The sequence below is a fragment of the Caretta caretta genome, chromosome 5 (assembly GCF_965140235.1).
Source record: "Caretta caretta isolate rCarCar2 chromosome 5, rCarCar1.hap1, whole genome shotgun sequence".
Lineage (NCBI taxonomy): Eukaryota > Metazoa > Chordata > Testudines > Cheloniidae > Caretta > Caretta caretta.
The window spans coordinates 41,359,764-41,385,385 of NC_134210.1; the positions used below are offsets into that span (position 1 = coordinate 41,359,764).

The following is a 25,622-nucleotide window of genomic DNA, read 5'->3' on the forward strand; positions in this document are numbered from 1 at the left end:
CGGTCATTTTGTGCTTTCCTGCACTCTGACATTATTTGCCTCCACGCATTCGTCTGTGCTCTGTCAGTGTGGGAGGACAGCATGAGCTCGGAGAACATTTCATCGCGAGTGCGTTTTTTTTTCTTTCTAAGCTTCACTAGCCTCTGGGAAGGAGAAGATCCTGTGATCATTGAAACACATGCAGCTGGTGGAGAAAAAAAAAGGGACAGCGGTATTTAAAAAGACACATTTTATAAAACAGTGGCTACACTCTTTCAGGGTAAACCTTGCTGTTAACATTACATACATAGCACATGTGCTTTCGTTACAAGGTCGCATTTTGCCTCCTCCCACCGCGTGACTACCCCCTCAACCTTCCCCCCTCCCTGTGGCTAACAGCGGGGAACATTTCTGTTTAGCCACAGGCAAACAGCCCAGCAGGAATGGGCTCCTCTGAGTGTCCCCTGAAGAAAAGCACTCTATTTCAACCAGGTGACCATGAATTAGATCTCACTCTCCTGAGGATAACACAGAGAGATAAAGAACGGATGTTGTTTGAATGCCAGCAAACATACACTGCAATGCTGTGTTCTACAATGTTTCCCGAGTACGTGTTACTGGCCTGGAGTGGTAAAGTGTCCTACCATGAAGGACGCAATAAGGCTGCCCTCCCCAGAAACCTTTTGCAAAGGCTTTAGGACTACATCTAGGAGAACCGCAAATGCCAGGGCAAAGTAATCCTTTCACATGCTTGCTTTTAAACCATGTATAGTATTTTAAAAGGTACACTCACCAGAGGTCCCTTCTCCGCCTGCTGGGTCCAGGAGGCAGCCTTGGGTGGGTTCGGGGGGTACTGGCTCCAGGTCTAGGGTGAGAAACAGTTCCTGGCTGTCGGGAAAACCGGTTTCTCCGCTTGCTTGCTGTGAGCTATCTACAACCTCCTCCTCCTCATCATCTTCTTCTTCGTCCCCAAAACCTGCTTCCGTATTGCCTCCATCTCCATTGAAGGAGTCAAACAACACGGCTGGGGTAGTGGTGGCTGAACCCCCTAAAATGGCATGCAGCTCATCATAGAAGCGGCATGTTTGGGGCTCTGACCCAGAGCGGCTGTTCGCCTCTCTGGTTTTCTGGTAGGCTTGCCTCAGCTCCTTCAGTTTCACGCGGCACTGCTTCGGGTCCCTGTTATGGCCTCTGTCCTTCATGCCCTGGGAGATTTTCACAAAGGTTTTGGCATTTCGAAAACTGGAACGGAGTTCTGATAGCACGGATTCCTCTCCCCAAACAGCGATCAGATCCCGTACCTCCCGTTCGGTCCATGCTGGAGCTCTTTTGCGGTTCTGGGACTCCATCATGGTCACCTGTGCTGATGAACTCTGCATGGTCACCTGCAGCTTGCCACGCTGGCCAAACAGGAAATGAGATTCAAAAGTTCGCTGTTCTTTTCCTGTCTACCTGGCCAGTGCATCTGAGTTGAGAGTGCTGTCCAGAGCGGTCATAATGGAGCACTCTGGGATAGCTCCTGGAGGCCAATACCATCGAATTGTGTCCACAGTACCCCAAATTCGAGCCGGCAACGTCGATTTAAGCGCTAATCCACTTGTCAGGGGTGGAGTAAGGAAATCGATTTTAAGAGCCCTTTAAGTCGAAATAAAGGGCTTCATTGTGTGGACGGGTGCAGGTTTACATCGATTTAACGCTGCTAAATTTGACCTAAAGTCCTAGTGTAGACCAGGGCTGAGAGACTAACCAATTTATTTGAGCATAAGCTTTCGTGAGCTACAGCTCACTTCATCGGATGCATCCGATGAAGTGAGCTGTAGCTCACGAAAGCTTATGCTTAAATAAACTATATAGTCTGCAGTCAGTCAGGAAGTGAGTGTGTGGGTGGGTGGGGGGAAATGGGAACAGGGAATGCGGAAATTGGAATCATGTTTTGCTAAAGGGGAAAATGGGAACAGGGAATGGGTGTGGGGAAATTGGAATCATGTTTAGCTAAGGGCAGGAATGGGAACAGGGACACAAGTGGGGCTCTGTGGTGTCAGAGCTGGGAATGGGGACACTAAGGAAGGAAACTGGAATCATGCTTGCTGGAAGTTCACCACAATAAACCTCGAATTGTTTGCACCTTTGGACTTCGGGTATTGTTGCTCTCTGTTCATGTGAGAAGGACCAGGGAAGTAAGTGGGTGAAGGAATAAGCCCCCTAACATCTTGGTGCCGGTGACTTGGATGCATCGCATCAGTTAGGTGAGTGGCAGCCTGTAAGTCCTCCTCCCCAACAGTCCATGCAGCTGCTTGGAGGGGGTATAGCAAACTCTCGTGATGATAGTTGCAGGTTCTGGCAAGCCAGCGTAAAGGATTTTTTGGATAAACGGATAAGGAAGAACCAGGGCCCATACCAGGTGCAGGGGTCAATCTGGGATGAGATTAAAAAGGAAATGGAGGAAGTGTTAGGGGACCCAGAGGGATGGGGGGTGGCTGAGAAGCCCACCCTCCTTTGGTATATGGGTAGTGGAAGAAGGTCCCTGCCCACTGGGACTGAATGCCTTCCAGGGAAAGGAGGCCCTTCAGTCTGCTTGTGAGAGGTTTGAAGTAAGGACAGCATTATGGGAAGCTGCCAGTAATCTTTCAAGTTTGGTGCTGCTTCAGCAAGGGCTGCTGAAGGGTTGTAAATTAGTTAGGGGTAGTTTAAAGATGATTTGGCACAATAGGGTTTAAAGTCAAAAGCAGAGTTAACAGACTACCTTTAGAGACTGGAGCTGGGACTTGGTCCTGAGGGAGTGGAGAGAAAGAAGGGGAAGGGGGAAAAAAAAAGTTTCAAAGTGCAAAATGGCAGGGTTTGCAGGAGCAGATAACAACCCTCACTCTTCTCCCGGAGCTAGAATGAGAACCTGGGGATACGGGTTCCCAACTGTTTCAACCCAGGGAACCTACTCTTGGCTCAGAGCTAGCTATGTCCTTTTCTTCTTTTCCTTCTTCTTTTTCTCTGTTTACTTAATTTGCTGCTGGTAGCCTATACTTTAAACTGACCTGACAGGCTTAATTGGTTTCTTTCCACCTCTCCCCCTGCCTTTCCACACTTACGTTTTTCTGGCGTTTTAATGGAGAGTACTTTTGGATACTTATGTGAAATGTTTTTGGTTATTTTGGACAAAGTATGATGGAGGTCTGCTGTATTCCACTGGAATTTTTGGAGTAAAAGATCCATGGGCATCCATGGAGACAAATGTTTTACTGCTTCTTTGAACAGTCTCAAGGTAAAGACAAAAAGAAAAAGGAGTACTTGTGGCACCTTAGAGACTAACCAATTTATTTGAGCATAAGCTGTAGCTCACGAAAGCTCATGCTTATGCTTAAATAAATTGGTTAGTCTCTAAGGTGCCACAAGTACTTCTTTTCTTTTTGCGAATACAGACTAACACGGCTGCTACTCTGAAACAGTAAGAAAAGGCTCTTACACCGCCAGACCGTGATTTTTATTCTTTCTTTTTACACCTCTATAACTAGGCAAGTGATAAGAATACACCTAAGTTCTTAGAGTATAGGCCTTTACACACAGGCCTGAATATCTATATCCTAACAACAGCAAGTTTGGGTGCAAGATAAAGGCAAATTTGGTATACATTGAGTTGATGTAGACCAAGGAAAGAAATATAGGCACTAGGAATATACTACCGATCACTTTGCCAGGATGATGACCGTGATTGTGAAATGCCCAGGGAGCTTAGAGAGACTACAAAAATAGAAAATTCAATAATAATGGGGGATTTCAACTATCTCATATTGAATGGGAACATGAACCTGAGGATGAGAGGCAGAGATAAAAATATTTTATCCCAAACTCCATAAGAGATGATACTGTAGTTATCTCTTTTTAATTAATTAAATTAAAACAGAGACAAAAATGAGGCTAGTTAAACAGAAATTAAAAAGGAAGAGTTACAAGAGTGAAATGCCTCTAAGCTGCATGGAACTTTTTAAAAACACCATAATAGAGGTTCAAACTATATCTATCTATCTATCTATATATATATATCCCCCAAATTAAAAAAACAGTAAGAGGACCAAAAAATGCCACTATGGTTAAACAGAGTAAAAGAGGTGGTTAGAAACAAAATGACATATTTTAAAAATCGGAAGCATGGGCAGCGGGTGAAGCCCCACTTTGGGGAGGCTAGCCCCCAGCTCCACCCCTACTGCTTACACCCCCCCCAAACTGGAGGAGCATGAGGCTGGCCAGAGGCCTGAGCTGCCCTGCCCCGAGGTGCCCTGAGCCAGCAACACTGTGCCTCCCCAGACCCCAAGCTGCTGTGAGGGGAAAGCATCTTGGACTCTCCTCGGAAGAAGCTTTTGCTATGCCCCAGGCAGGTTCCAGGGCAGCTGAGGAGGAGGTATTTGCTACGCAGCTTCCTGGGTTCATCAGTAATCTCTCTGGAGCCCAGGGAGATAACTGATGAGCCCAGGAAGCTGAATAGCACATACCGCCTCCTCAGCCACCCCAGAACCTGCCTGGGGCATAATAAAACAAAAACTTCCCCTGCCAAACCTTGCAACCAGGAGTCAGGTAGCCGCTGTGGTGCTGGGGAAGCAGAGTCTCCCCTGGCCTATTATACCCACCGCCTATGATTGGAAGTCAAATCCTACTGAGGAAAACAGAAAGGAGCATAAACTCTGGCAAGTCAAGTGTAAAAGGGCAGACAGAAATGATTAGGGGTATGGAACAGCTTCCATACAAGGAGAAATTAAAAAGACTGGGACTGTTCAGTTTAGAAAAGAGATGACTCTACTGCGGGTGGCATAGAGGTCTATAAAATCATGAATGATTTGGAGAAAGTGAATAATGAAATGTTATTTATCCCTTAACGTGAAAACCAAAGGTCACCCAATGAAATTATTAGGCAGCAGGTTTAAATCGAACATAAGGAAGTACTTCTTTACATACTGCACAGTCAACCTGTGGAATGTATTGCCAGGGCATGGTGTGAAGGCCAAAAGTATAACTGGGTTCAAAAGAATTAGATAAGTTAATGAGGATAGGGCCATCAATGGCTACTAGCCAAGATGGTCAGGGATGTAACCCTATTATCTGGGTGTCCCTAAACCTGTGACTGCCACAAAGCAGGACTGGATGACAGGAAATGGATCACTTGCTAATTGTCCTGTTCTGTTCATTCCCTCTGAAGCATCTGGCATTGGATACTGTGAGAAGACAGGTTACTGGGGTAGCTGAACCATTGATCTGACCGTAGAGCCATTCTTATGTTATACTCTAAATGGATGTGAGACTTGGACAAGGAGGAAGATTTGTTTGAAAATTTGAATGAGGAAGATTTGTTTAAAAAGCCTGATGGGAAAGTTCAAATGTCCCATTGAAACAGCACTATTTTTGCTGTATGTTTATTGTGAATTATTGAGATATTTGGTGTTATACTTAAAACCCCAGCTCCTGGAATCCTGTGATTACATGAGACTCTGCTTTCATTAAAAAAAGTATCTAGCTCTAGTGGTTTTGAAGAAAAGCTTGGAAACATGACTCTGGTGCACCCTGATGGCTCAAAAACTTGAAGGTAAATAAAATGAACCTAAAAGTTATTACTATTACAAATCTCATGTGTTTTATGCCAATCATGATTTTTTTTTTTTTTTGGAGCCTGCCTGATGATTGGCAACACAACTCAGAGCCAGTTTCTAATAGGGGATGTTTATATGGGATGATTCCTACAAAAAACTTGACTGACGGTTAGACTGCTGTTGTGCTGTGATTCCTGCCTGTCACTGATAATGTCTCTTTGTTTTCTTGTACACCCGTCTGCGTCTAGCCATCTGTTGTCTCCTGTGGTATAGTCTGTAAGATGTGTAGGGATTGTGTGTTTGTACAGCGCCTAGCCTAATGGGGTCTGGTCCCTGACAGGGGCTCTGGGACACCAGCATTAGAGTGCCTTCATCTGCTCCTCCATCCAAATGGCCGTTAAACGTGCAGCTGACCCCAGGGAAAGGATCTAGACCCCAGCCCTAAAACCTATGCCCAGTCCAGCTGAGTGAAGGGGCATCTTGCGCTGCCCTGTTGTCTCCCCCTCACCCCACGAGGCGCGCGGAGTGTGTGGGGGGGTGTCACACACTGGAGCCCCCACCCCGTCTCCCAGCCCCCGCACTCCCCGGTGCTGCAGCGGCAGGAGAAAGGGCAGCAGCCTCTGCCCCAGCCCCGGCCCGCCCCACATCCCGCGTGGGTTGGGGAGCTCCCCGCCGAGCAGCGCTCGCGCTCGTCCTCCCCCCCGGCCAGGACTCCGACCGGCACGGAGCGCTTTTCGTTGCTGTTTGTCTCCCGTCTCTTCCCGTCGGCAGCTGTTGCGCCCACCCGGGATCTCCGCCAGTACTCGGCCCCGCGCCTGCTCGAGCGGCCGGACCGACGGACACCCCCGCCCGGCGAGCCGCGAGCGGTAAGCGGGGGCTCTGCTAGCTCCGCCTGGCCGGCTGCCCCGGAGTCGGGGAGGCCGCGCCAGCCGGCAGCCCGGGGCACAGCCGGCAGCCCGGGGCACAGCGGGGCAGGCCCCTCCTGGGGGGGACGTGCGTTGGGTCCGTTTCTGGGTGCGGCGCTCCGTGGGGCGGGGAGGGTTTGGCCGCCAAACCGGCGGGAGTTTGCCGAGGCCGCTGCTGCTGGGTCACCGCCCCCGGGGAGACGAGCCACAGGTTGCTTGTGTGGTTGGGGAGGGAAAACCCGCCTGTGGCTCCTCTCCCCTTATCCCCCCACCCCCGGTCTGGTCACCCTACCCCCGGGGCTGTGCCTCAGGGAGCTGGTTGGCGTTCGTGATCTCACCGCTTTGTGCAATGAAGAAATAGCTCAGCTGTCAGTGGGTCCCCGAGGCCAGCGTGAGCGACCCCCGGGATCCCTCGCCAGCGCTGCTGGTATCCGCAGGCTTGGCGAGCTCTATGGATTTCGGGTTCCCTTCTGACCAAATGCAATTCAAATGTTTTATGCCTTCCTGCTGCCTAGAAGAAGGGTGGTAAAGACCAGGGAGTTGGGGCTTATCTAGCGCTACAGCTGCACCGCTGCTGTGCTTAAGGATAGGTCTACATTTGCCATTGAAAGCGGAGAAAGTCTCTCTTTTGCACAAAAACCGTGGGAGCATCTACACTTGCCAATGACTTTTTGCAGTGAAACTCAGAAGTTTCACCACAAAAAGAAAACCACCTCCATGAGAGGTGTACAGCTCTTACTGGTAATGCTTTTGCGGTGATGTGCAAGTGAAAACACATTATTCCTGTTTACACAGCTTTTAGCCTCCGCAGGATATCCCACAGTGCCTAGGTGACCACTCTGGGTAGCTGCTCTGCACCAGGTAAACAGACATCCACCCCTCCCCTTGTAAAGCCCCAAAAACTTTGAAACTCCCCTTCCTGTTGTCTTGGGTAGTACTCACTTATCCGGCCAGGTGACAATACCTGCTCCAGGGAGCAAAGGATCCCCTCCTTGGAGCAATGCTGAGCTACTGGAGCTGATCAGTGTTTGGGGAAAGGAGGCTATGGATTTCTCCATTCCACCTGTCTAACAGTATTATAATATTTTCAGGGATGTCTTCACTGAGCTGTCCACAATGCTTACATCTCGTTTAAGAGAAATTAAACTAATTCAGAATGTACTCTGGTGTATATTAGTTGTTAAATTATGCTTTCCAATTTGAATTATTTTGCACTTGACTATGTTGAATTTCATCTTCCATTGTATTGCCCAGTTACCTAGTCTTCTCTGGTCCTTCTGAAGGTCCTCATGGTCATTACAAGTCTTGACTAACCTAAAAAGTTACTGGCAAATATTGTCTCCTTGCTATTCACTCCACCTTCTAGGTTGCTAGTTACCTACATTGAACAGTAGTGCGAACACTGATTCTTGGGGTACCTCACTACTAACCTCTCTGCATATAGGGGTGGCTTGAACTCATATTCTGGCTATGATTAGCCTTTTAAGTTCACAGTGCTCTTCAGCTAAAAGTTTCTGAACATATGAGACAATGATTTAAATGTGAAGTTCTCCATCCTGTTATTAATTTTAGTCAGCTATTATAGTACAGCACTGTATAATTAAAATTGCTATGGTACTGCTGTGGAAGTACTTAATAAAGAAGCAGTCACCCTAAACACTACTCATTTTAGTATAGACTCACTGCAAAAGAACAAAGTAATCTATTGTTAAGACTGTACCTGTTTTTCCCTTTATCCACTTCTGTAAGAATTCATATTCTGCTTCTGCAAAATACAAACCCCACAGACACATTTGTGCCAAGTCTAGCACTAATGAAGAAGAGGTCATTATGGAAGATTATATGCAGGCATTTACTTTAAAAAAAAACCCAACACCTTTTGTTACACAGATCTTTATTTGCAACAAATTGGATTATAGGTTGTCTGTTTCCTCCATAGTGAGGACTGAAGAAAAGCATAGGTGTGCAGAACTTTAATAGACCTTCAGGAATGTTCTCATTAAAAACAACTGCTAGGGCAAAATACTGCCAACTGCAGTAATCTGTTCCTCCAAGTTACTTATTTCCATTTTTTAAACTATGGTTTGACATAGCTGTACACTAAAGGCATTGTCAGACAGAAAAAGTAGAAAGAAATGAGACAGTTACTGTAAAATACTTATTATGAATGCATAAAATTAACTAAAATGTCTTTGCAGGTGGACATGAGGCAGATAAGAAAAAATTGTTTTGAAAATGCTCATATTGTGAAGCAACAAAACAAGTGATCATCTATTTAGCAAAATAAATGATCGAGTGCCTGCCAGATGTTATAATACAATGGATTCTTTTAATGGTTTGAAAAATGAAATGGTGCATAATATATAGATAAACAGGCCTTGTTTGAATACAGGTAAATGTCAAGGACTAGAGCTTTTTGGAAACTTCTGAAATACAAATTTGACCTAGTCAAAGAAACTCAAAACTGTATACAAAGAAATACCCCTTGTAGTCCTTATAGATTTGTTGTACTCTTGAGATCCTCGCTGGTGCATTTTTGGATTAAATCCATAATTATAAATATATATTATAAAATTGTGACAGGTTTCAGTCGGTCCTCCAAGCCCCTAGGGGGCAATGGAGAGCTATGATCCCACTGGCAGGCCTTAGTCACACCTTTCGGGCGCTGGGGAATTAGCGGGAAAGGTGTGCCGGCACGAGTCTGCGGCACGCCCCTCAGGCAGGGGAGCGCCGGGGTAGGGGAACGCAGGCCCACCCAACTCCACTGCCTTCCAGCCCAGGGCCCTGACAGTGGCGGGAGGCGAAGGTCCCGCCACTTGGTCAGTGGGGGGCCATCCGCGCCCGCTGACCAAACACACCCACCCCACGGTGCAGTTCTGCCCCTGGGCTACTTCCTATCCGGTCTCTCCGGTCCCTCCAGCTCATCTGGGTATTCCGCTGCTGGCAGCTCCAGCTCCCCCATCTGTGTCAGGCTCACGCTGGCCTGGGCTACAGCCGGGCCCCTCCAGGTACTCAGCGGCAGTCGCCACAGGCCTTCCTCCCGGTCAGGTTCCTCCTGGGTCGGCAGCAGGATCATAAGGGAGCAGCCTGTGTCTGTCTCCCTCCCTGGTGCTCTCCTCACTGGGCAAAGGGCCCCGCCCTTTGTACTTCCTGTTCCCCCCCCCTTCCAGGGATTGGCGTAAGCTTGGTCTGGCCCCGCCCACTCAGGCTGAGAGGGTGGCTCTTTACCCTCTGGTTCGGAGGGAAGCCACCCTGGCTCCCTACAAAAATAGACAAGAAAGACTATCATCAGTCAAATAGATCAAAGCTAATTTTGTAATGCATACTTTGGAATTACATTTTCACAATGCATTTAAGGTGTGTTCAAAATTATATTTGTAGCAGCACTCCCTGAGTGGTATTATTCATTACATTTCAAAACCTGAGTTTGAATTGAATACTTTCTTGAGAGAGACATTTAACATTTGTATACCCTTTAACTGCTGCTTTCAAATATGTCATATGCTGATGGGCTACTAAAATAACTGTGCTGACTGTAACTGTGTAAGCAAAACTCAAGATACAGGGATGTTCTGTGTAGTTCAAAGCATTTGCATTTTTCAAATTCTTGCCATGTGCAAGACAAGGTCTTGAATGTGAATATTCTCTTTTTGCTTAAATGCATCTACCGTGATCTTTCATTCAACTAATATTGATCTGAAGCTCCTACTTACTACTAATACTAGTCTATTAGTTTGTCTAGAAATAAAAGAATACTGGAGATTTAACATAAATTCATACTTTACCTGTGAATTGAAAGCTGCAGAAAAATATGAAAAGCACTTAAGCGATCTGTCTTATTTCAGTGTCTGAGCATGGGTTGTTTTTTTAATAGTCTGGTTGTATGTTATAATCGTAGTTACCATTTAAGTAAACAGAATATTGTTGTAACTAAAGCTTTGGTAAGAGAGCAGAAGCCTAGTTTACTGTGGAGGAAAAAGCAAAATGAACAGCAAGTACTTTCTGCTGAAACAAGTACTCAGTTTTTGACATAAATATGTGGATCATTTCATCGCTTTTCCTTTAATCAGATGATCTTTCTTCAGAAACCAAGCAGATAGATGACATGCAGCCTAGGCTATTGCTTGTTAGAGAGAAATGCAAAGGAAGGCAATAGGCTGTTCAAACAATTTCTTAGATATCTCCAAGTTTGTATTAGTGAAAAGTCAATAGAAATAAGCGTGAAATGGTTGACTCCATTGCAAATTGATCTTGCAGGAACACACAGAATCCTTCTGTGATCTTTTGCCAATAATTTTAAATGCCGATTTTAATTGCAATGTAATCTTTCAATGCTTAGAGTAGGGATGGCCAGAGCGCCATGATCCAAGGGACCCTTTACGCATAAATTTTAGGTTTAATTTTCAAGTAGCTGGCCCAAGGAAGTCAGAAAAAGCAGGGGACTGGAACCGGAGGTGGATTTCTGGGAGGACAGGGGAAAGGAAGAGTTTTATGAGGTCCCTGACAGAAAGATTGAAAGAGAAATTGGGATGGGGAAGAGTCTTCGGGGAAGGATCAAAGAAAATTATGGACTACAGTGGTGAGCAAAGACCGAATATCAACTGTCATCTCTCTCTGTTTGGTGGTGTCTTAATGTAAGTCTCTGTCTTGCAAGTGGGCTGACCCTTGGGCCAGAGTGATGTCCCTGTTCACTGTAGTGGTTGGGATCCTCTCACATAGAGTAACTTGCAGGATCAGAGCTTTAGATAGTAAACTCATTAGGGAAGGGACCTTGTCTTTTTGGTATTCTAAAAAACCGTGTAGATATATGGTGCTATATAACTGTTTACTCCTGGGGGAAATCTGCAATATTGCACAATCTTGCAGAAATTAATGTGCATGCTGAATTTCCTTTCCCTCACAGAAATGGGCTGCAGCGCTGCTGGCCCCCACTCAGGGCCTCTGGACCCAGCAGAGCCCAGCTCGCATATAGAAGACACTGCCAGGGGGAGGGGGAAGGAGCTAAAGGCAGCTGCAGTTCCCCACATGCCCTGAGGGAAGGAGACAGTGACATACAGGAAACCCCACACAAGCTTGGGACCAAGCATCAGTCTATTTCTTCCTCTGGATCCCTGGGCTCTGAGGGGTAGGGGGGCGGGTGTCTGGGCTGGGGAGCTCTGCGGCTGGGCTCTGGGAGGTAGGGGGTTTGGGTGTATTGGCTGGGGGGGGTCCCATAGCCAGATTCTGGGAGGGAGGGGTTATAGGTGTCTGGCCCCCCCGACTGAGCTCTGGGGGAGGGAGGAGGGAAAGATACAGGAACTGGGCTGTCGTAGAGGTGTCTTTAACACACTTCTCCTGGTGGAATTTTTGTGAGTGTCTGTATTGTTACAGACATACTTGCTGACAGGTATTTTGAAATAAATTACTGAAATAATTGAAACTGGTGTGATTATGTAGTGTTATTTTGACAAATGAAATTTGCAGAATTTTTAAATATTGTGCTCAGAATTTTTATGTTTTTGATGCAGAATTCCTCCAGGAGTAATTAACAAACTGGATGAAGGGTACTATATAAAATCAAAATAGTAGTAGTATTTGTTGCTAGTGTGATTAGGGACTGCTCATGTGACTAAGAATCGTAGGCTGACGCCCTCTGTAATTTGAACAGATTACAGGTGCTTAAGAAAATTATACATTTTTATTGTCTTTATAGCTTTAACAGATAAACAATTGAAGAACCAGAAGTTAAAATGAATACCCTAGAAGATGGCATGCTTCGTTGCTGGAAGTGTAGAAAATACATAGCAAATTCTGATTGCATCATAAAATGTAATGGAAAACAACTATCTGAAGTAAGTATAGCTTCTTTATTTTTCCATTGTCCTTGATTTAGTATCTACATATAAAAAGATTCCAGGAATGTCTCTGTGTGTCACTCTGCAGTCAAATTGTCTGTACAGTCAGTGTGAAGTGATGAAAACAGCAGCAAGCATGGTTCAGGGCTCTTTCTGTTCAGAATATCACCAGGTTGAATCATCACTGGGTTTTGTTGTCTGTTACCATCCAGATTTTATGTTCTTAGCCATTTTGATTTAACAAATTACTCCTGTGTGGTGTACAGCTACAGTAAGGCATGTATCTATGCCATGCCAAGAGTTTTAGACCAATGCAATGTCAGAGGCAGCTTAACCACCGCCCTTACTCTGCAGCTAATTTGCATACATCAGTTTCATTAGTAGTATGAGGGAGACTGCACAGATGGTAGACTACTTGACCCAAGTGCCACCTGCATAAATCAACACAACTCTCCCAGAGCATAACACCCCCCCAAGACACAACAACCCAACCCAAGCACAATAACACACACACTTACCCCAAATACACATAGCCCCTCACCACAGCACACACCCCTCATCTGCGACCTACAGAAATCAATACAATTATCTGTCAACCTGGGCTGGGACGCTCGCTCCTGCAGGCGGTGTAGACATACCTTTTGTAGCTTTGCCCATTTCCTCCACATTTCACTCTTGGGTAGCTTAGGCAGCTCTCCATTCAGTTTTCTGGCTTCTGAGAATCCCTTTCTAAGGGTATGTCTACACTTGCAGAGTTTTTGCGCTGTAAGTTTCACCAGTGATAGGGAACCGGTGAGTGTAAAACGCTGGTTTGTGTATTTACAGGGATGGGGTGGATGTGTCTTTACTTGGCATCAGAGCTGCTGGCCAGAACGGTCACCTAGGCACTGTGGGATATCCTCCAGAGGCTAAAAGCTCTGTAAACAGGAAGAACGTGTCTTTACTTGCACATCACCACAAATGCATCACCGGTAAGAGCTGTACGCCTCTCGTGGAGGTGGTTTTCTTTTTGCGGTGAAACTTCTGAGTTTCACCACAAGAAGTCACTGGCAAATATAGACACTTGTATGGTTTTTGCACAAAAAGGGACTTTTTCCACTTTAAATGGCAAGTGTAGACATGCCCTTAGGCTCCTAACTCTCCCCATATAATGCATGGGGGGTCTGGGGATCTAACTTGGGACTGTGAATTGTATTGGGCAGCAGGGAAACTAGGAGTTAGGTGTTGCAATGCATAAGTTCCCTTTGTGACTCTAGACCTTAGTTATTACCTTTGTTCTGTAGCATGATGAGGGTTGATATGCCTTATACCAGGGATCGGCAACCCTTTGCACGCGGCCCGCCAGGGTAAGTCCCCCGGAGGGCCGGGCCAGTTTGTTTATCTGCTGCATCTGCAGGTTCGGCCGATCGTGGCTCCCATTGCCCACGGTTTGCTGCTCCAGGCCAAAGGGGCTGTGGGAAGCAGCGGCCAGCACATCCCTCGCCCCGCGCCACTTCCCGCAGCCACCATTGGCCTGGAGCGGCAAACTGTGGCCAGTGAGAGCCGCGATTGGCCGAATCTGCAGACGTGGCAGGTAAACAAAGTGGCCCTGTCCGCCAGGGGGCTTACCCTGGCGGGCCGCGTGCCAAAGGTTGCTGATCCCTGCCTTATACATTTGTATGCTAGCTTGTGTAAATGTAGATATTTTTATTATTCATGTAAAAGTCCAAACCTTTTTTCGAATCCCGATAAACTCGTTGCCTTAATATATCGTAACAGCGAGTTTTTTGGTGTCATAAAATATAAAGGGAAGGGTAAACACCTTTAAATCCCTCCTGGCCAGAGGAAAAACCCTTTCACCTGTAAAGGGTTAAGAAGCTAGGATAACCTCGCTGGCACCTGACCAAAATAACCAATGAGGAGACGAGATACTTTCAAAGCTGGAGGGCGGGAGAAACTAAGGCTCCGTCTGTCTGTGTGTTGCTTTTGCTGGGACCAGAGCAGGAATGCAGGTCAGAACTCCTGGTGAGGAGGGATTTAAAGGTGTTTACCCTTCCCTTTGTATTTATGACAGTGGGTTTCATACTGACATGCATTTTAGTTAAATTATATATGCCAGATACTTCTACGTGTCAGATTGACTGCTGCTATTTACTTTAAAAAGGTGAGGCATAGAAGATGTGATTTAAAAAAATATCGTAACTCACCAGAGCTGATGTCTCTTACAACAGAGTGGCCTACACATTTAAAATACTATTTTTTTTTAATTCACAACATCTTAATTAAAAATAATCATACAGAAAACAATGAATGAGCACCTCCTGCTGCTTTACAACAGCAATTAATTATCAAGCTGTCTTTCCCAAGATATTCACCATCCCGCTGACATCTTTTTGATGTTGAATCAAAGAGAAAAGTTAACAAAATACACTATATTGATTTTCTGATGTACCAGCAACACTACAAAATGCCAGGCTTGCCAGTGGAGAAGGATGTAATGAGTAGGGATTGAAATTAATTTTCATTCTTTTAAGAGAATAATATAAACAGTATAGCATTAAATATTGCTTTACAGCCAGTCAGTGATCAGTGATTTTATACAGTTACAAACTCACAAATGCATATTGGTTTCCATAACTACACTATTTAAAGCCCTAGAGTCTCATAGGCTATTGTTCTCAGAACTCATCATTCATATGTCCATAAAAATATGGCTGTCTCAATATATCGATTTTTTTCCCAACATTATTTTTATCTCAATTGGTAGGCCCAAGTTCTGGCCTGACGCATATCTGCAAAATGGAGCCCAAACACTTCTGCAACCACAGAATCAAATGGGAATGCTGAGAAGGGGTAGCGTTGCTAGGTGTCCAATTTTGACCGGAATGCCCGGTCGAAAAGGGACCCTGGCAGCTCCGGTCAGCACAGCAGAGCAGGCCATTAAAAGTCCAGTCAGAGGCGCAGTGGGGCTAAGGCAGGCTCTCTGCCAGCCATGGCTCCATGCGGCTCCCGGAAGCAGCGGCATGTCCCCAGTCCGGCTCCTATACGTAGGGGCAGCCAGGGAGCTCTGCACGCTGCCCCCACCACAAGTGCCAGCTTCGTAGCTCACATTGGCCAGGAACCGTGGCCAATGGGAACTGCGGGGGCGGTGCCTGCGGACGGGACAGCGCGCAAAGCCACCTGGCCATGCCTTTGTGTAGGAGCCAGAAGGAGGACATGGGACATGCCACTGCTTCCAGGAGCTGCTTGAAGTAAGCGCTGCCTGGAGCCTGCAATCCTTATCCCTGACTATGCCCCAACCCCCTGCCCCAGCCCTGATCCCCTCTCGCCCTCCAAACCCCTTGATCCCAGCCCGGAGCACCCTCCTACACCCAAAACCTCTCATCCTCAGCCCCACCCCAGAGTATGCACCTGCAGCTGGAGCCCTCACACCCCCTTACACACCAACCCCCTGCCCCAGCTCAGAGCCCCCTCCCACACCCTGAACCCCTCATTTATGGCCCCACCCCAGAACCCACACCCTAAGCCCAGAACCCATACCCCCTCCCACATCCCAACTGCCTGCCTCAGCCCAGACCCCCCTCCCATACTCTGAATCCCTTGGCTCCTTCCCCAGCACAGAGCCCCTCCTGCACCCCAAACCGCTCATCCCTGACCCCACCCTGGAGCTCTCATCCCCTTCCTCAGCCCAGAGCCCACTCCCGCACCCTGAGCTTCTCATTTCTGGCCCCACCCTGGAGCCCGCACCCCTAGCCAGAGCCCTCACCCACTCCTGCACTCACCCCACTGAGTCAGCCTGGTGAAAATGAGCAAGTGAGTGAGGGTGGGGAAAGTGAGCAACGGGGGGGAATGGAGTGATTGAGGAGCGGGGCCTCGGAGGGGAGACGGGGCAAGAATGGGGGCAAGGGTGTTCAGTTTTGTGCAAGTAGAAAGTTGGTGACTCTAAGAAGGGTGAAACCCTCTAAAGGTAGCTAAGTAGCCCCAATAGCAGCCACTCCATCCCATGTCCTCTCCCAGGATGGAGTCACAGATTCTGTGCCCACAGTTAAGATACGACAATCAAGGTGATGAGGAGTGATGTCACGGGAGACAGGGCTTTGCTGGCTTGCCAGCGTATGAGGCTGGAAATTCTCACCAGTTGTCTCACAACTGGGGAAAGTGAGCAGACCTCCGCATCCCAAATGTTCCTGGCAAAGTTGGCAGCCAGTAAGTGAACATGGAGCTATTGGGCCAAGAATTTACCAACTATCCCCATGGGTCCTGGTGGTAGTGGGAAGGCTGAGAGCCTGATTTTTCATTTATGATAATGCCACTTAACATGCATCTAATCATGTGAAGGGGTCCTAATGTGTGTGTGAATATTGTGTGCTCCCTCTTTAAGGCTGCTTGACATGGCCAGAGCTGTGTAAAGTGGCCTTAGTGTAAATGAAGTTAACCCTGACTGTATTGTTACAGATGTTGGGGGGAGGGAGGGGGGCGTGGGTTGTTAATTTTTTCTGTTTGATGGCTTTCAAACAAAAGGGGATCTCTCTGATTTAGGATTAGATTAAAATGGATCGTTGGAAGGACTTTTAATATAGAAACTTGTCAGAGTAGGGTCCACTATTTTTTCAAAAGAAATAGTTTAAAACTACTGTAGCACTAAAGGGATTATTAAGTACAAAACAGCAGTTAGAATCCTTTTTTTTTTTGCTGTAGGATTTTTAATAGCTTTTGAAGCATGCTTAGTTATTGGGTTAGAAATGTAGTATGTGAATAAACCTGTTCACTGTTTCACAAGAAGATTAGATAAGAATATATTATTTCCTCAACAAATCCATGTAACTCTCATTGAGGAGAATGGAAGTTATGGTAGGTGGTTACATTAAGAATTTATTCTGTCCTATACTGTATCATTGGGACTACATAAGAACGGCCATACTGGGTCAGACCAAAAGTCCATCCAGCCCAGTATCCTGTCTACTGACAGTGGCCAATGCCAGGTGCCCCAGAGGGAGTGAACCTGACAGGAAATGATCAAGTGATCTCTCTCCTGCCATCCATCTCCACCCTCTGACATACAGAGGCTAGGGACACCATTTCTTACCCATCCTGGCTAATAGCCATTAGTGGACTTTACCTTCATGAATTTATCCAGTTCTCTTTTAAACTCTGTTATAGTCCTGACCTTCCCAACCTCCTCAGACAAGGAGGTTCCACTGGAGTTCCACAGGTTCCACACTTCAATTTATGATAAAATGATATGTTCCAAGTTTTCCCAATTAGAAAATCTCTTTCACAGTACATTAAGTACTGCATCTCAGAATGCCACTTTTGTTGTTTCTCATGTTCTGAAGACATTTTTGTGTTGCCTTTGTATATTCTGTGTTCTTTAATTCTTTAGTTAAATTATTTTTAAAGTCCTTTGTAATGATTTGGTGAGGATCTATGATCCCCAAAGAGTGTAAAGAAATGCACTATATCTAAAATTCCCAAACTGCTTTTGTGTGTGTGTGTGTGTATAAGTAAAATATAGTGTGGGCTGCAAGACAGATGGCCATATTTTTAAAGGTATGATGCAGATAAGCACGTAGTAGGATTTTCAAAAGTACCTGGGCACCTAACTAATTTCAGTGGGAGATAGATGCTTTTGAAAATCTCACTAGGTGCTTATCTGCATAATTGGGCACCTAATACTTTTTAAGATCTGACCGTAAGGTCTTAGTAGCAACTCTTATTTGGTGAGAACACCTTAAGTAAATTGGCTTTGTTTAGAGAAGTGGTTTCCAACCTTTTTATGCCCAAGATCACTTTTTGAATTTAAGAGCAACCCTACCCTGCCTCTTCCCCAAAGCCCCACTCCACTCACTCCAGTCCTCCCCCCATCACTCGTTCGCCCCCACCCTCACTCACTTTCACCAGGCTGGGATAGGGGTTTGCGGTTTGGGAGGGGTGCGGGCTCTGGGCTGGGGCCGATGGGTTCGCGGTGTGGGAGGGGGCTCTGGGCGGAGTCTGGGGAAGGGTATTGGGGTGCAGGAGGCGGCTCTGGGGCAGAGTATTGGGGTGCAGAAGGGGGTGTGGACTCTGGGAGGGAGTTTGGGTGCAGGGTGCAGGAGGGGGCTCCAGGCTGGGGCAGAGTGTTAGGATGCAGGAGGGGGTACAGGGTGCTGGCTCTGGGAGGGGGGTGAGGGCTGTGGCTTGGTGTGCAGGAAGGGGTTCGGGGTGCTGGCTCCGGGAGGGGGCTGGGGGTTGGGGTGTGGCCTCCATCCGGGCAGCACTTACCTCCAGTGGCTCCCAGTCGGCAGCACAGTGAAGCTAAGGCAGGCTCCCTGCCTACACTGGACCCACGCCGCTCCCAGAAGAGGCCAATGTGCCCCTGCGGCCCCTGGGAGGGGACAGGTGGCCCATGGCTCTATGCGCTGCCCCTCTCTGCAAGCACTGTCTCTGCAGCTCCCATTGGCCACAGTTCCCCATTCCCAGCCAATGGGAGCTATGGGGGCAGTGTCTGCAGGCAGGAGCAGGGTACAGAGGGAGATCTGGGGCCGCGGGGCGTGCTGGCTGCTTCTGGGAGCGGTGTGGGGTCTGGGCAGCCCTGCTGCACCACCTGAGATTGCAATCGAATAGGAGATCCTCTAGGATTGACTGGTTGGTGACCACTGATATAGAAAGATGTAGGGGGAAACACATCCTTAGACCCTAGCTCTGTGCCTCTCCAATGTAGGAATTTTGTCCAGTGCCACTGTTTCGTAGCATATCCACCACCAGGCCCAAAAACTGTCCTCCAAGCTATGGTGGACCAAGGCCCACCCACAAGACTGTACTCCAATATGTTCTGGGGTCTGTGTCCCTTTCACATACTGCATTCCTCCCTCCTCCAGCCTAGCAGAACTGCACTTGTTCCACTGCATTCCAGTCGTTCTGTGATCCTTACTTGGACTGGAGGTTATGCCTACTATAGTGGTCGAAGGGCTTTGGATTTTTTGGTGTTGGGGGCATTGCTAATAGAGAGTTGGCACTATACCTGCTATTTATGGCAACCAGTTTTCATGGACTCCACTTAACCCTCCTAGTCAACAGCTAAACAACTTATTCCATGTTCTTACTTCATATTTAAATATTTAAATTTAGGTAGCCTCTAATTAGCTTTGAAAACTTATAATTTGAAGGTGATATACATCTCTGAGTAGAAAAGCTTATTGTTAGCTTATAGAAATAGAAAACTCTTCAATGTTCCTTTAACTTTCATTAGAATATTTCTTGCTATGCCTTTAGGCTATAGAGTACATATGTAAAAGATTTACTCTTTGTTAAATCTGTTTTTAAAGGTCTTTGTTTTATAGACTAATTTACAGGGGAGAGGGCAAGAGAGGGAGACAGCCTTTTGAATGAAAAATTGTTTCTAGTAGAAGAGTATGTACAAGTTAGTGTACAAGGCTTGGAAACTTTTTTTTAACATATTTAGGATTTAGGGCTTTTTTCATTTTTTTTCAAACTTGGAAATTCCTACTACCTTTCTTCATGAGTAAGGTAGATTTTTTTCCCCCATGTATGATTTTTGTTGTGAGTTTCAGTGATGCTTCATGCCTGACCATGCTGCCATTTGATTTTTCCTTTTTATTTACCAAAAAATCCCCAAATAAAATCCAGTCCTCTGCACAAAATGAGGAGTTTCTCTCCCATAAGGGGAAGCTAAAGTTTTAAAACTGCATTATAATAATTATATGGCAAAATAAGAATATTTCAGAAAGTTGAAATTCTTTCCAAAGTCAGCACTATTTGAGAATTTAGTTTGAGTCCTTCCAGATGGCAGTCATGGGCATCACATAAACACCTAGAGAGATAAAAAATGATAGTATTAGCTGTCAAGAATAACTTTTATATTTTCCTACCAAAGCCTTTTAATCTTTGCAACTATTTTTTTAATGCAACTGTTTGAATTTGTTCTGAAATGCTATAGCACTAGCATTCTCTCAGCTCTCTCTACAGTATAAACCTTTGCAGTAATTTAGGAGATTATGAAAGCTATTTGGTTCCTAATATTTTAATAATAAAGGAATAAAATAAATGAAATATGAATGCTTTCTATTGTTGTCATCTTAGAAAGAAAAATGCTAACAGAGGGAAAATGTACTACAATTATGTACAGCAGATGTACTTTTTATTTTCTCTGTATAAAAATTCCACCAGAAGAGTTACTCTGCAGACTGCATAGTTGATAAAATAACTCCTCTAAAAAGAAAGCATTATTGTTATTTTTAAAAATCAACAATTAAAGCTGCTATTTAAAAAAATGTTTTAGCTATAGATTTATTTTATCCTTTGAAATATTTCTGTAGCAGACAAAAACTTGACACAACCAAAAGATAAATGACTATCTAGTAGTGTATCCCGTTACTGGTGTTAAAAAGGAATGTGTATATATAAATTGTAATTACTTAACATTAATCGGTGAGTTAAACAATGTAATTAACTTTTCAAGAGTTACTGAAATGACATAGTAATCTTCTCTGGATGGTGCGCTAAAATCTCCCCCCAAAATAACCAGAACTGTTTTGAGTGAATTTGTATGTTAAAGACATAATGCACATAACTTGTTCAAATATGCCATAGTACATTCCTGTATGAACCTTTTTGCTATGCACATTTTTGATAGTCATTTAGGAATAATCTTTCTTTATACCAATCTTTTCTCAGAACAGTTAGGGCTAAATTCTGCTTTCAGTAAGACTAGAGTAAATTCAGAAGTACTCCTTTGAAAGCCGTGGAGTTATTCTGGATATGCACAGTTGTAACTGAAATTGGAAGGCTCGATTATCACCACATGAAAACCAGGAAATTTAATAAGAAAACCTCAGTCTTGTTAGACTTCTTCAGTCTGGCCAGCATCCCATCTCTGAGGCCTTAGCTGTCTGAGGTAGACATAGCTCCCATTTACACTTAATGTGTTATAGAAAGTTTGTTTGGAGCAAGGGAATCCAGACTTTTCCACCATATAGCTATCTTATTTTTGGAATATCTTTTCTTCTGGTGTATGTTTTAAGAGATGTATTCTTTCTTTATCAAAAACATCAATATTTATTGAATGTATTCCTTCACTCAAAAATCTCCTGTCTGTCTACTGTTAAGTACATTAACCTTGTTTGCAGTTCCTACTTCCTGTTGCATGGTTTTCTTACATTGATGCCTTGTTTTATAGAGACATCCTTGGAACTTTTTAGTTTCCAAAGACTAGGGTTATATATCTTCAGAAAAGAGAGACTTAATTGTCTATTGCTGTCCTTTAAGTTACTGCACGTTATAAGAGATTACCTCTCTCCCTCCACTACAGAGTTTGAGGTTTTGAAATATTTTTGTTAGTTTATAATTCAGGTATTTTTAATATTGTGGGAGTAGTTTCACCTCCTCTGGGAAAAGAACTTGTGGTCAGAGCACTAGGGGGCATCAGTATTCCATTGGCGCATGCTGGATGCTTTAGAAATTAGTGCTTAGGGAACTCCATTTTCATCATTCATAGGAATATGGAATTGAAACTAGTGCTCTGCTGTGACATGTCAACAGAGGACAATTAAAAGTAAATAATTTTCCCGGGACATTGAAAAGCGAGTACTGCACTGAAATAATAAGTTCATCAGCTACAGGTTGTCAGCCAAACTGTTCTTTAAGTACCCAGGCTGAGAGAAAGCATTCACTTCAAACTCATGGTGGAACACATAATGGCAGCTAAATAATAAGTAAAGAAGACTTGGAGAGGTGGAAACTTTAGGAACAAATGTTGAGACCAGATACCAAGTTGATGAACATGATATAAACATTTAGATAGACATCCTGACTCTTGTGCAAAACTGGAGTAAATTGACTTTGTGCAGATCTTCTCAGTGGACCTCAGGAAGAAGCCAGAATCTATTCTTTCCAGTCAGCAGTGCATTAGCAAAGCAACTTTTGTAGTTTCCGGAGCTCCTCCACTAATGGACAGAGGATCTGAGTGTAAGGAATCCATTTGCCATGTTTGTGGTACTTCCTCCCTTCCCCTATTTCGAGCGCAGTAGAACTATACCTGTCCTGCTGAGTTTCATACCTTATACATGCTGCAATGACTTAGTCCTATATCCAGCAACTTCAGAATGAAAGGTGGGTGGATGATTATAATTACTTAAAGTGCATTAGTAAAACTTTAACAGTTTTGAGGCTCTGTTGCTGTCTGGAAATATTTTTAGTTACAAACACTTGTTCATTACAATTTTGTTTCTTCTTTTTGTTTGTTCACATTATTACCATAGTAACACAGTAATATACTTTGGTCTATACTACAATAACCAGCATTTTAGAAAAATAATTTTAAAACTACTTTTAAGATTATTCAGTGGCCTATTCTGGAACAGACGAAAGAAAGAAAGAAAAAGAAATATAAATATATAAGACAGAAGTTGCCCTGGCAGAGAAACTATTTTTAAAATTAGTGTCCTAATATGCTTGGTTGTAGTGTAGACAAGGTCAAACATTGTTCTGCCAGATCAAAAAAAGGCAAAACTAGCTATTTATATTTTCTCTATGGTACGAAGGAATAGGTGTCAGAGAATCTGTCTACTGTCTGCAGAACCAGAAGCACACTGTTACTTAAAGCAGTTACCTGATTACAAGTTTAGTGGGTGCACCAGGATCTATGGATTTAGCAGTTTGTTAGTAACTAAATTAATCAGAACATGAAGTGCTTTATTTTTTTAAACAGTTATTATCTCCCGTACCTAATTTTCTAATAATTTCCTTTGTATTTGATTCTAAAAGCTCTATTCTAAGAAACAAATACATAGGTGAATGTTGATTAACAATATAATGTGTCTTTATTTAACAGAAATCACATTATTCAGCTGCTTCTCAGTATACTTGCAATATATGGCACATAAACTTGGAAGCTCTTCCAGACTGGGTAAAATGTGCAATAGAAAAGGTAGGTTCCTGGATTTATAAACATAGCATTTGATATTTTATTTGGAGAATAAAGAGGGGCAGCAGGCATTAGTCAGGGCAGCATTTCTGATGTATCAGATGGATATACTTCTGGTATCTTGTATAAGGGGGCTGGTTCTTGAGTCAATAACGTGCATTAAGGCAGTGGTTCTCAACCAGGGATACATGTACTCCTGGGGGTATGGAGAGGTCTTCCAGGGTAATCAACTCATCTAGATATTTGCCTAGTTTTACAACAGGCTACATAAAACGCACTAGCAATGTCAGTACAAACTAAAATTTCATACAATGACTTGTTTATCCTTCTCTATATACTATACACTGAAATGGAAGTACAATATTTATATTCCAATTGATTTATTTTATAATTAAATGATAAAAATGAGAAAATAAGCAATTTTTCAGTAGTAATGTGCTGTGACGCTTCTTTGCATTTTTATGTCTGATTTTGTAAGCAAGTAATTTTTAGGTGAGGTGAAACTTGGGGGTACGCAAGACAAATCAGATTCCTCAGAGGGGTACAGCAGTCTGGAAAGGTTGAGAGCTGTCGTATTAAGGTGCCATTGATGTATAGTATTTATTATTGTGTTTATTTATTTGCATATATACTAATATATAGAAACAGGATCTTGTGTTCCTAGTCTGCTATATATGAATTTATTTACCTTGGGCCTGATCATCCACAATTATAAAGCAGAGCAGCTCCATTTATTTAAAGAGAGCTATGCCAATTTACATCAGCTAATCATGTGGCCCTTTAGTTTTTTGTTGGGATTGATTACTGTGGCTAGTAGTTCTAATCCTGCTGCTAACAAAGGAGTGGCATTCGTCCACAGAATGGGATTGAAGAGGGATAGATATAATTTGTGAAAACTCTAGCATGGGGTTTTAGGAGAGATTTTGATTTTTTTAAAATCTTGCCCTGATGTCTGTATTGGGGAGTGAATAGCAAATAGAAAATAGATCCATTCCTGCTAATCTAAAGCCTTTTATAAATCTAGTGAAAAGATAGTCTTTGGCTCTTCTGAGTCTTTAACTGTTCATATATCGTCTAGAAATAATCTCTGACAACTTTTATCAAGAGATTACTTCATCCGGGGTATCCTCTTTGAGTTACTACTTTGAGTTTAGTAGCTAATATTGTGGAATTTATTTAATAGATAATTATAAGCAGTGATATTGGCCTATAGTTTTCTTTTTCTGATTATCCTATCTGATTTTGGGACTCCATCAGTATTGATAGCTTCCTTCATTTTGGGGAGAATTTTATTGGATTTTAGCACTTTGTCATAAACAGCTAAGAGTGTTTGATATTACACACACAAAACTACATTAAAAGAAAATTAAAGGTGCAAAGTCAAACACTCAGAAGTTAGGAAATATGAGAATTAAGGTTGCCTGTGCAATTTTAATTTGGCCCCCTTTGTTATGAAAGAGTCCTTAATTACATGATCACACTCTATTCTTTTCCACAAGACCCTGACTCATTCAGTGCACAGGATAGACTTGTTCTGGGGATGAATCTGGATTGTGAACTGAAGGAGGATATTGGCTGGAGGACCCCTGCCTCATTTGTTGCAAAAGTCTGAATATAGTGAATGAGGCAAGGGATTGCAGGAAGAGAAGGGCGGGTCTCATGGTTAAGGTAGTTGAATTGCATTCTATCCCTGTCTCTGCCACAGAGTTCCTATGTGATATTAGGCAAGTCACTTAAACCAAACTTTTCACAGGTGGCCACTGTTTCCTCATTTTCTGGATGCCTGACTTGAGACTCTTGGTCTGATTTGCAGAAGTGCTGAGCACTCACAGCTGCAGTTGGGCTCAATAGGAGCTGTGCTTTGAACATATGAAGTACTGTATCATGCTAAGTACTCTGAAAAATCAGGCCATACATGTCTCAAATTGAGTGTCCAAAATTAGTGGATACTTTTGACCTTAATCTCTGTGTGCCTGAGTCCGCCATCTGTGAAATGGGGCAATAACCTCTCATCTCACAAAGGTGTTATGACAATAAATTCATTAAAGTTCGTGAAGCATTCTGATACCGTAGTGTTGCACAGTATAAGGAAACCTATGAGGAAATTAATAATTCTGTCTTCAGAGCAGGGTTTGGATAGTGCTCAATAAATAAGGCATGAGGCCACACATTGAACAATGAGGAGGAAACAAAATATTAAATAGGTACTTATTAAGTGAGTACCGTCCAGTCTATTGCACTGAATGAGACATGGGTCTTATGAAAACAATAGTATGTGATCATGTAATTAAAGAGTGTTTCATAATATATGTGCATAAGGGGAACAAATTAAGGTTGCACAGTCATTTCCTAATTTTGAGTGTTTGACTTTGTAACCTTAATGATGATCTTTTAACAGGTTTTTGTGTTTGTAATCTCCTAGGTTTTAAAAAAA

General features: G+C 44.0%; 1 protein-coding gene across 7 annotated transcripts in view; it reads left to right on the plus strand.

Annotated features, from left to right (window-relative positions):
* Positions 1-25,622, plus strand: part of RNF180 (ring finger protein 180) — a 232,972-nt gene that overhangs the window by 90,737 nt on the left and 116,613 nt on the right. The window contains exons 1-4 of one of the 7 annotated variants that reach the window (XM_075128496.1): positions 6,240-6,415; positions 7,250-7,315; positions 12,147-12,285; positions 23,096-23,191. In XM_075128496.1, the coding sequence (XP_074984597.1) occupies positions 12,184-12,285; positions 23,096-23,191 (198 nt within the window). In that variant the 5' untranslated portion in view covers positions 6,240-6,415; positions 7,250-7,315; positions 12,147-12,183. Of the gene's footprint in view, positions 1-6,237; positions 6,416-7,249; positions 7,316-12,146; positions 12,286-13,113; positions 13,260-23,095; positions 23,192-25,622 lie in introns of those variants that run through there. The other 6 variants (XM_048850908.2, XM_048850902.2, XM_048850904.2 and 3 more) reach the window with 6 other exon arrangements.